The sequence below is a fragment of the Sprattus sprattus genome (assembly GCF_963457725.1).
Source record: "Sprattus sprattus genome assembly, chromosome: 16".
Classification (NCBI taxonomy): domain Eukaryota; kingdom Metazoa; phylum Chordata; class Actinopteri; order Clupeiformes; family Clupeidae; genus Sprattus; species Sprattus sprattus.
Window position 1 is genome coordinate 28,053,499 of NC_137914.1, and position 11,043 is coordinate 28,064,541.

At 42.0% G+C, this 11,043-nt stretch overlaps 1 protein-coding gene across 1 annotated transcript; it reads right to left on the reverse strand.

The window, feature by feature from the left end:
* Window positions 1–2,343: 2,343 nt before the first annotated feature.
* mrps30 (mitochondrial ribosomal protein S30) lies at window positions 2,344–10,794 on the reverse strand. The gene is made up of 5 exons (XM_080854374.1): window positions 10,220–10,794; window positions 6,877–7,022; window positions 5,304–5,409; window positions 5,008–5,184; window positions 2,344–2,684 (listed from the first exon to the last, which is right to left on the reverse strand). The coding sequence occupies exons 1-5, from the start codon at window positions 10,791–10,793 to the stop codon at window positions 2,425–2,427; spliced, it is 1,263 nt and encodes a 420-aa protein (XP_080710500.1). The 5' UTR covers window position 10,794; the 3' UTR covers window positions 2,344–2,424.
* Between the last annotated feature and the right edge of the window lie 249 nt (window positions 10,795–11,043).

An 11,043-nucleotide genomic window follows, 5' to 3' on the forward strand; every position in this document is an offset into this window, starting at 1 on the left:
CAGCTACTATCTGTTTGCATACACACAAATCCTTCGGATGTGGTCTGAGCGAGGGGGATCTCAATGCGTCCTCATTTAGTCTTGGATGTGTTTACACCTGTACCTAGAGCTGTCCACTTGTGATCAAACCTGGTGAGAAGGTGTTTCTTGGGTGATTCGAACACGGACATTGACTCAAGACAGTGCTGGTATAATGCCTTAGGGATTCTGACAAGTTGATACGCATTAGTCTCCTGTTCCACTCACATCAGTCTCCTGTTCCATTCATATAACATCATCGTCATTCTGGGTTGAGGTGTAGTTACTTGAAACATGTTGGTACACTGACAGCAGTTATAATATAATTATTAACTTCAGACGTGGTGTCTCAAAGTGCTTTACAGAGCCCATGGCCTTAACCCCTAGAGTAAGCACAAGGCGAATGTGGCAAGGACAAACTTATCAGGAAGAAACCTTGAGCAGAACCTTGCTCAAATGGGTAATCTATAGCTAATGTTTAATTTAATTTCAGTCACTATGTCTTTAATAACTATCATATCAGCCGCTAGAGGTCACTCTTTGTGGATGAGGTTTTGTAATGATTTAAGGGGAGATGCATAGACTTATTTCCAGAATCAGATTGATGTTACATCTACTACTGTTTGTTGGCTAGTATATATTTCCCCCTGTAGGCTAATGGAGACTCTTCTGATTACTTTGACTGAGTGGGTTGGTGGTATTTCTGGACCACAGGTTAATGGAGACTCAGTTAGGCAATGGTTGGAAAATCAGGAACAAGGTTTTTTTCTTTACAGTGATACCCATCCAGAGAGAGAGTGCTTGGCCTCACATAAAGGTTTTACCATCTTCTCTGATCAGAACAGAGAGTCTCTTGTTTAAATATTCGAGGTCTGACAGTAGAGGGTGATGAGTCAGGAGAAACACCAGGCTGCCATTATCAATTATTATCCTGGTAATTTAGAACAGATGTCTAATGAGATAATTGCTTCCCCTTCTGCCACACAACAAAGTCTGGTTTATGATTTAATGGATTCTAATGACATTCACAAGGTTAATATGGAAGTCCACAATCCACATTTCTGGCAGCCAAACTAAACTACGGTGTGACTAGGTATATGTGCTATTTTAAATAAATCTATTTTATGAGCTGAGCACTAGGGGCGTACGTTTTACTGAGATGCAAGTAACTGTGATGCGCGTAACTGAAAACGAGAAAAAATACTCACGAAATGGGAGAATAGGGTTCAAAGCATACAGTACATATTTCTTCAACACAAAAAGGGTCAACAGCTGACCAACATATCTCCACTCCACATACCCTTTAACATTTCAGTAATATTATAACAAAACATTAAGCCTGAAGCCATTGAAGCTTTGACTCTTGTTTGGAGTAATTCATTAAAAAACGTGTCACACTCAGTGTGTGAATATGTTGACAAGAAAGAGGCAAAAGGCGACAGCAGAGTTCATGTTTACATGTGAAATGCCTGTAACCCTAACTTTTGGTTCTGTTCAGACGTGACATAAAGCTGTGCTCCATCCTTACAGTTGCAGATGCGCTCTTTGTGTGCAGATTAAATAAAGGCTAGTCTGCCCTTTAAAGGTGCTATAAGTAAGAATTTTGGTTTGAAACATTAAAAAGCACTAGGAGAAGTTGCATTGGACAAACCAGATCATTCATTTGGACAAACCACCGCTCATCCATTTGGACAAACCAGATCATTCATTTGCAACCCAAATGTTTAGAGATTTTTCATTTCATTTTGGCCTCATACCGCTAAAATCACCAAACTTTGCCAGCATCAAGCTCCTCTGGACAAACGTTCACCATATTGCATCATATGACGTTGTGTGAACCTTCGAACATTGTGTCCAAATACAGTTCATCCGTAGGGCAGGCAACTTTTTTTTTAGCAGATGATTGTGCATGAATTTTCTCTCATGTTGGTTCTAGGTGACCAGACGTCTTGTTTTTTCCCCAAGACAGTTCAATTTTTCAGCACTTTTTTGTGTGTTTCCAGACTTCGAAAATCATATTTTGTCCCCTATTTCCTCTTGACTGAAAATGTTATAACGATTTAATAATAGTTTCAAGGCAATAAAATTACAGGGGCATGTGTAGACCTACTGGTCTTGGCAACGGGAAACACAGAACAGCTTGCCAAAATACATTCAGTTACCAACGAATGCAGTCTAATAGAACTGAACAGTCTTGCAACAGGTTTGGGGCAGGGGTAGGGGGGCTGAATCTGGTCACCCTGGTTCTAGGGGCAGATGCACATCATTAGCAATGTCTACACAGAGCTTGGACTAGAACAAACAGGGTTCCAACTCAATTCAAGCTCTTGTCACAATGTCAGTTTATTCTTGTGTACACAGAACATATAGAGAAATCACAAACAAGACATCCTTCCCTTTCCAAAACTAGGCCCCATTCAAAAGAAATTGGATCAGAAGTCTTAGAACCTGGTCATTCAGTCCAATCACATCATTATCAGTGATGTTTTCATAGAGTTGCATACTCTTTATCCCCCAGCACAAGTTCTTCCTGGGGTTGTCAACCTCAGCCTCGTCGGTCAAAGCTAAGGTGTTCAGCTGGTAACAGAAGAAGGAAAAGTGTTGTCCATCTGTGATGACTGCCTGAGACACAAAGGGCCTATCCAGGTCTTCATTGCTCCAGAACCCTAAAAGGAGAAAAGACAATTGAACTGACATTCAACTTTATTTATATAGCGCCAAAATAATTACATTGTCTCAAGGCCCTTGATAAGAATATTAATACTAGACTTATAATTATAATTCAGTTTTATATAGCGCTTTTCTAAATACCCAAAGTTGCTTTAAAAGTGTGAAGAAAGCAAAACAAGACAACAGTGAAATATAAAAGACAAACGATCAAACAAAACAAACAGACAGAACATTTTAGAAAGAAAAGCTGAACATATGAGTCTTATAGTTGAGGGGAGGGCGCAGGGGATTAGAAGGTGAAGGCAAGGTTGAAAAGGTGAGTTTTGAGGGTTTGTTTAAATAGTGCTATGTTGGGACCCTGACGGATGGGGAGAGGGAAGGCATTCCAGGGGGAGTGTGCAGCGACAGAGAAGGCCCTGTCACCCCAGGTCTGGCTCTTAGTCCTGATGGTCTTAAGAGTGTTTGCGCCGGGCGGACCTGAGGTAAAGGGTAGGGGCGTGGAGGGGGAGGAGGTCAGAAAGGTAGGGAGGGGCCAGGTTATTTAGGGCTTTGTAGGTGGTGAGTAATATTTTGAAGTTAATCCTGTGTTTGACCGGGAGCCATTGGAGGTTGCGGAAGACAGGGGTGATATGTTCACAGTGGCGGGTGGAGGTGAGCAGACGAGCGGCAGAACATATTGTAGTTTGTTGAGGACAGTGTTTGGAGAGCCATATAGGATGCTGTTGCAGTAATCCAGTCTTGATGTTATGAGGGCATGAATTAGAGTTTGGATGGTGGCAAAGGACAGGGAGGGCCAGAGGCGTGCAATGTTCTTGAGGTGGAAGAAGGCGGTTTTGGTGATGTATGACATTACTTACCTGAAGTCTACAAATGACATATAAGAAAGGGAACCTTCTGTATTTGTCAACTTGGGCCCTATTCAAGACCTTTTTTGGGTCCAAACTTCCAAACGGCTATAGAATGTAATCCTAAATAAACTGGTCACACTTTTTCACACAATTTCAGTGGTATTTTCTGTGGCTAGGCCTTCAATGACGATTTGTTTAGTAGACGATTTGTTTAGTAAAAGAAACAATTAGAAGGGTTTCCATTGGCCAGCAACCACTAAAACCTGCAGATGAGTGAGGACCGATCTGAAGCTACCATATTTGAAGTGGGCATATGTGAAGCAAACCCGGGCTTGGGTGAAAATTCACTCAAGTTATCTTAGGACTCTGGACTCCTGCAGTCAGTGATAGCCACTCACTCTCTACATCTCCCACAAGCTCCTGCAGTCAGTGATAGCCACTCACTGCCTACATCTCCCACAAGCTCCTGCAGTCAGTGATAGCCACTCACTGCCTACATCTCCCACAAGCTCCTGGGGGAATGGGTGGGCACCTTTAACAGAGACGTCAAAGCCCACCACACGGCCATGCTAGATGCTAGCATTTACCTGCAATGTTAATAATCGCTGATAGGTGTATGATTTCATTCATATGCCATGTTTCTGATTGCCCCTCCCCCCACAAGCCAGTAACTAAGGACTTTTGTTTGACTTGTGCATGTTAGCGAGCTAGTAATCATGTCATAGTAAAGTTACTTCTGCTTTTGAAAAGAGACCTTAGCTTGTTTAGCTAGCTAGCAACCTGGATAAGTTCTGACAGGTGGCTGAATCGGCTGAAATTAAGTAATTTATCAGCCAAATCAACTCACGGACAGTCTAAGGCTCGAAATAATCACAACCACTTGATGATTGTGATAAATGGCTCCAAAAGAGCATATGGCAATGTTTTGGTGAAATCCCATGAGTCTCCTTTTCTCTGATCTGCATTAATCCTCTCTAATGGTTTGGATGGCTCCCTGCCCTGCTCCCCCCAGGGCACATGAATGTCTCACATACCGGAAAATCTCTGATAACTACCAGAAATGCAAAGTTACTCATGTGGATTCCAATGGTGTGTTCTTCTATCACGCTATAATACATTTACATCGAAAATGAATTGTTCTTCTTTGTTTAATAATACAATGTTACAATGTAACATTGGGCAAGGTTATCACAAGTGCACACTCTGAAGTTAATGGCCAAGGTCTTTCATTTGGGACAGCATTTCCATTTCCACCATTATTTAGCATTGTGAGAAAAGGTGAAGTGTGACAACATGGCCTGCTCTTCCCTAAATATTTTCTCTTCACACTGCAAACAAATGATCAGAGGTATCACAATTCAAAACTAAACCAGTGGTACATAAACTTCTTATAATAATATTTCTAGTAATTCATAATACATCCTACATTTTGAAAATACTTTTGACATTGATATTCATATTTATGACTTGCCTTGATACATTGCCTGAGCTCCTGTCCAGGCAAAGAGACTGGCAATGGCATTTGCCCGCAAGGTAGCTTCTAGCTGCTGTTCAGAGTGTAGTTCGCTCGAGCGGTCTCTGTTCAAGCGCTCCGGCATGAGGTGGAACTGTGTGTGTCCGTAACAGCATGGGTCGTCTACCTTTGCACCTATGAGGAACATACATTTTTAGGATACTCAGAACAGGACAGGACTATTACTGAAGTCCACTAATGCATCCCATTCTAATATTAGGGGTATGAGGCGTAGTGAGTTCGGATGGACATACCTGAATAGACTTGGTTCTCATACTGCCTCCTAAACAGGGGAAGCCTGTCAGGCGAAAGATGCACGACTGGGACTTCATCAGAAACTTTGTTCCTTAATGGGACAAACTGAAGAACAAATGGAAAAAAATTAAGACACTGGTAACTTGGGATCATGAGATTGGGCATGCTGCATATTTATGTATCTCTGGTCACATTCAACACATCAGATGAGTGAAATGTACAGTAGTGGCCAAAAGTTTTGAAAATGACACAAATATGCATTTTTACAAAGTTTGCTGCTTCAGTGTCTTTAGATATTTTTGTCAGATGTTACTATGGAAGACTGAAGTATAATTAAAAACATTTTAGCAAGTGCTCCATCATGCTGGAAAAGGCATTGTTCATCACCAAACTGTTCCTGGATGGTTGGGAGAAGTGGCTCTCGGAGGATGTTTTGGTACCATTCTTTATTCATGGTTGTGTTCTTAGGCAAAATTGTGAGCGAGCCCACTCCCTTGGCTGAGGAGCAACCCCACACATGAATGGTCTAAGGATGCTTTACTGTTGGCTTGACACAGGACTGATGGTAGCGCTCACCTTATCTTCTACGGACAAGCTTATTTGCAGATGCCCCAAACTTTCGGAAAGGGGATTCATCTGAGAAAATGACTACCCCAGTCCTCAGCAGTCCAATCCCTGTACCTTTTGCAAAATATTAGTCTGTCCCTGATGTTTTTTCCTGGAGAGAATGGCGTCTTTGCTGCCCTTCTTGACACCAGGCCATCCTCCAAAAGGTTTCGCTTCACTGGGCGCGCAGATGCACTCACACCAGCCTGCTGCCATTCCTGAGCAAGCTCTGTGCTGGAGGTGACCCAATCTTGCAGCTGAATCATGTTTAGGAGACGGTCCTGGCGCTTGCTGGACCAAAACATCCTCCGAGAGCCACTTCTCCCAACCATCCAGGAACAGTTTGGTGATGAACAATGCCTTCTCCAGCACGATGGAGCACCTTGCCATAAGGCAAAAGTGATAACTGAGTGGCTCGGGGAACATAACATCGATATTTTGGGTCCATTGGCCAGGAAACTCCCCAGACCTTAATCCCATTGAGAACTTGTGGTCAATCCTCAAGAGGCGGGTGGACAAACAAAAAAAACTATTTCTGACAAACTCCAAGCATTGATTATGCAAGAATGGGTTGCCAGTAGTCAGGATGTGGCCCAGAAGTTAATTGACAGCAAGCCAGGGCGGATTGCAGAGGTCTTGAAAAAGAAGGGTCAAAACTGCAAATACTGACTTTTTGCATTAACTTCATGTAATTGCCAAAAAAAGCCAGTGACACTTGCTAAAATGTTTTTAATTATACATCAGTCTTCCATAGTAACATCTGACAAAAAATATCTAAAGACACTGAAGCAGCAAACTTTGTAAAAATGCATATTTGTGTCATTCTCAAAACTTTTGGCCACTACTGTACAGCTTACTCAGTCAGCCATTTAGATATCAGTCAGTATCAAATTTTAAAGTTTACGCCGACATAACAACTGACTACACAATGACAAAACAGGAACTGGAGTAATGGTGAAGATTTACTTCTGGAAGTTGATGTGGTATCCTTAACTGGCAATGTGGCTTGTCATCAATCTGAAACCGCGTGGGCTCCGGTCGCCCCCGGCGATGTCCCTTGGGGAGAATTCTCTTCCCTCTTAACCAGTAAAAGTTTACTTGTGGCTCAGAATCTGTGGAGAAAAACAGTTTAGTATTTCATTTCAATCTCAAGACACCAACATTTGCAACACCAAAATGTCCAGTTTTTAAGCCACTCTGTCACACAGGGACCTACGTTCATTTTGATCAGCTGGCTGAGTCGGTCAAGTTAACAGTTTAAAATGAAAAAATAAATAAAATAATAATAATATGAACTAGAATGCGTTTCGTGAACAAACTGCGAGAGTGTGCTTGCTCTGTTGACCATGACCTTTGACGTTGCAGCCATAACATCACACAAAAGATCAGACATGGCAACCAAGCTCAACCATTATATTTTGGCTCCACTGACGTCTAGACATATGACGGTATCTTTGTTGTTCTGTTTTTGTTTGCTTGTGTATTGTGAAAGGGTCTAGTGTGTTACATTTAGCTTGGAGAAGTCTTAAAGTAGGCTCCAAGTGACATTTGTCTTATTGTGTATGTGTAACTTACCTCCAAAGGTCGTGTTAATCCATGAGTGCACCTGAATTGTGCGGTATTTGCTGAGTTTTAATCTGCTTGTTTTAATTGTGTGTGTTGCGGCTGCAATAAATCTTGTCTGTGCTTCAAATGTAAATATATTTATTGTCTCTCTATGGTGGAAATCAGATGTATGATGGAACTTGCATATTTACTATGCACAAACATTTCAGCTGTCATGGTGATAACAGTTCCAGAGTTTCGTTATACTGACTTACTGAGCTAAGTGTTGATACACTTCGTAAGAAATTATGATCTAGGTAAAAGGAAACATCTCTGCAACAACATGGGAATTAATGCGGTGGCTTGTTCATACGGAAAACAGGTATGTAAAAGCGATCATATGGATAATTTGTAGGACGACGCACACCGAAGTAAGATTTAGTGTGATGCACTGTTCTAAATCTAGCTAGATAGACGTGAATTACATTGAAAAATCGCTGTAGTCTACACAGCTGTTTTTAATTGATGTAGCCTAGAGGTGTATTTGGCTCAATGATGGTTGGGATTGTTAAAATTGTCGATTTTTGGCCAGATAGATTGCCTACTTCTTGCAAAGGCAAACCTTTGTCTGGAATACAGGCAGCTCATGAGTATGGTTGTCTTTGGAACAGAATGTGTACAAAATTTAAAATTCTTTGGTGCCGGTTGGTGTTATTGTCTGAAACGTACTGGAATGTACCTTGCGAAAACTTGGGGTAGTGAACCGAAATCTCCAGTATGGCAGTTGAAATAATCGCACAGACATTTAATCTGTGTGCCAGTTGCATGTTAGCTCCCGCTAGCATGTATGCTAATAGCTTAGCTTAGGCTAGCTAGCTGCTTATTGTTTTACTATGGGGCTAGGCTAGTTGCTTCGCATATTGTAGCAATGGTGTTCGCGAATGAGTTGTTGAGCAAGCTGTCATGTATACACCACTTGCTTTTTACATTTCCATGGCTGTGTGTGTTGTGTTAACCCTGTCTCTTACTGTCTGTGTAAGAGGAGGTTGAAACTCTCAGCCCAGCTAGTCATTTATTTATTTTGATGCCACCGCGGTGTTACAGAAATAAAGTATCTTGTCCTAGAGTGGGTGACGTCACAATGGCTCAAGATTCCCCCATGTTAGTCTATGAGAGAAAAAGGTGATGAAAAAGAGGAATAAAAAGCGAGTGGCAAGGAGAACCGACACGAAAAGATATAGCAGGTTGCACCGGATCGGGCCGGACGTTTCGGTGTTTGAACGGCGTCTGTACCTCGAACGAGCGAGGCCTGATTCGATGCAAGAAAAACGGGCGGAATAAAGAAAATTTATGAAGAACAACAGCTTGCCCGAAGGGAAGCACACTAATAATCCGTTATGCAAAAACACTACCCCACTTCTCCAAAAAACAAACAAACAAACAAAATATCAAAGTTTGAAGAACAGAGGATTACATTTAGCTGTGTGACATATGCAAATTAGACACGTTGACAGCACATATGATGCCATAACACAATCTAGTGGCGTCTGGTAGGAATTTGTTTCAGCAACACTGCGTTTAAGCAGACAATTAACCAGACAGGCTCTGGTTGAATATTGTTGTACAAGTTAGGGCATAGTTATGTTTGACTCTATGTTCAGTGTCATTAACCATTCATGATTCAGATCACGATGAATGATCAATCATGAAAATGTATTTCAAAATAGAAAACATTGCAGCAGATAACGTGAAGTAACATGGCTTAACATTAGCTATGCTAACCATCTAACTAACGCAATGAGACGAGTCTTCATCATCCACAGAGCAAATGTGCCACTTCCTCAGATGCTCAAGCAATTACCCATGAGGTCTCATGCTAAAGACAGATTTGCAAATGCTGCAGTTCACAACCTTCTTGGCCGAGTCTAAAGTGTGAAATGCTGAGCTTCTCTTTCTTCATCCTTGCCACGCTCGTTCCCTGTTCCCTCCAGATCCAGGCTCTTTGCTGAGCCAGGGTAGGCTTAGAAAAACTAAGGTGTTACTCAGGAGTAGCACAGGATCACTTACCCTCAGCAAGTCAGACATGACAATGAAAGCAGTGCACAAAAATGCACAGCACCTTATTTACAACCCTATACCAAAAATGTAACAAGACAGAAAGACTGTGGTTGACAACCAATACATAATCTAAATGGAATACAAGAGACATTATATCGTCATCATTGCACTGGCATTCTCATGCAATCACGTTACATCTGTTTGCGTCCTCCGCTGCATATATAGGGCCGCAGAGGTATCACTTTCCCTGAAGCTCTTAGGCACCTTAGCCTATGGAAAAATTGGGGTTGTTGGCGTGTGCTAGATCATCAGCAATAACACAGAGCGAATTCTAAGTGAATTTGGGCTTTGGGTTTATCAAAATTAGCCTCTTTTTCAGTGGTTTAGAATTTAGCAGGCACTTCCATTGGTGCCACTCCAGGTTCAAAGTGTGTAAGGTACTCAGCTCATAAGTCTAATGAACACCTGAAGTTTCCAAATCACTACAGGCCTTAGTAACACTGCTAGTGACTAGATGACTTTTATGTATTGTGTTTTCTATTTTTTAGAACAGAAATCTGAAAATCTGTGAATACTGCCATAATCCATGCCAATACATTATGGAAATGTATTATGAATGGCTGGATCTAAATTGATAGGATAGTAAGAGCAGACAAGTAACTGTACTCGAAAAACATAAGCCCTGCCCAATCAACGTTAACCTTACCTAAAGTTGAGGATCGAAGTAAGGGATTCTGCTTGGCCAACACACACGTCATTCCAGAGGTCAAATTCTTCAGAAAGGGGGCCACATTGTACTGTAATTCTTTCAGAAGAGGCGCCCGTCCTTTCCTGACTTGACAGTTCTCCTGTAGAAGGGAATTGCAGACGATGGTGCGAATCTCAGCTAACGCAGCAGCATCGATCTGAGGCAAAGTGTTAGATTTTTCTGTTTCATGAGCTGACATGGAGTATTTTTCTGGTAGCTCACTAATATACGCAGTCTTTGTGAAATGCTGATACCATTTGTCTGCGTTCAAGGCGAACGTCTGCGGATACACCACATATTTCATCCGCTGGAGTTTGGTAAGAGAAGATAGTTTATCCTTCACGTTGGAGCCACGGAGCTGGTCAAAGAATTCCGCCACCCGTCGCTGTTTTGCGGATCGACTTTTAGCCGTAGTTGACGGGAGAATAGCAGGATACACTGGCTTGCTTTCGAAAGCCTTTTGGTTAGACAGAAGCGCTGGTCCCCCCGCGCAACTGAAGTGGCGAACGCTTAACCTTACCATAGCTGCCATGTTTGGAAGTCAGCGGCATGACCATGACAGGTGGTGTTGTGTGATCACTTCCGTATATCTCAGGGTTTGAACGAAGCCTCGCTTTTGCCATCTATTGGTGCGGAGTGAGACGTGAGTGATATCTTGAATTTGGTCTCTGCCTCGGCCCACTTTTGCATCAATGTTTTTAGTGAGGTGAAATATACAAAAATATCAAGACATGTCAGACTACCTCAAAGAGTCTCACAGGCCTAATTGTCAAAATGTTGAG

What these genes read in the sequence shown, in the direction of transcription:
- mrps30 (XM_080854374.1), bottom strand. Translation starts at nt 10,793, where the DNA reads ATGGCAGCTATGGTAAGGTTAAGCGTTCGCCACTTCAGTTGCGCGGGG. An exon ending in ACTTCGATCCTCAACTTTAG is followed by an intron (nt 7,023 to 10,219) that starts GTAAGGTTAACG and finishes TTTTCTCCACAG; the next exon opens with ATTCTGAGCCACAAGTAAAC. An exon ending in TGAGAACCAAGTCTATTCAG is followed by an intron (nt 5,185 to 5,303) that starts GTATGTCCATCC and finishes TGTTCCTCATAG; the next exon opens with GTGCAAAGGTAGACGACCCA.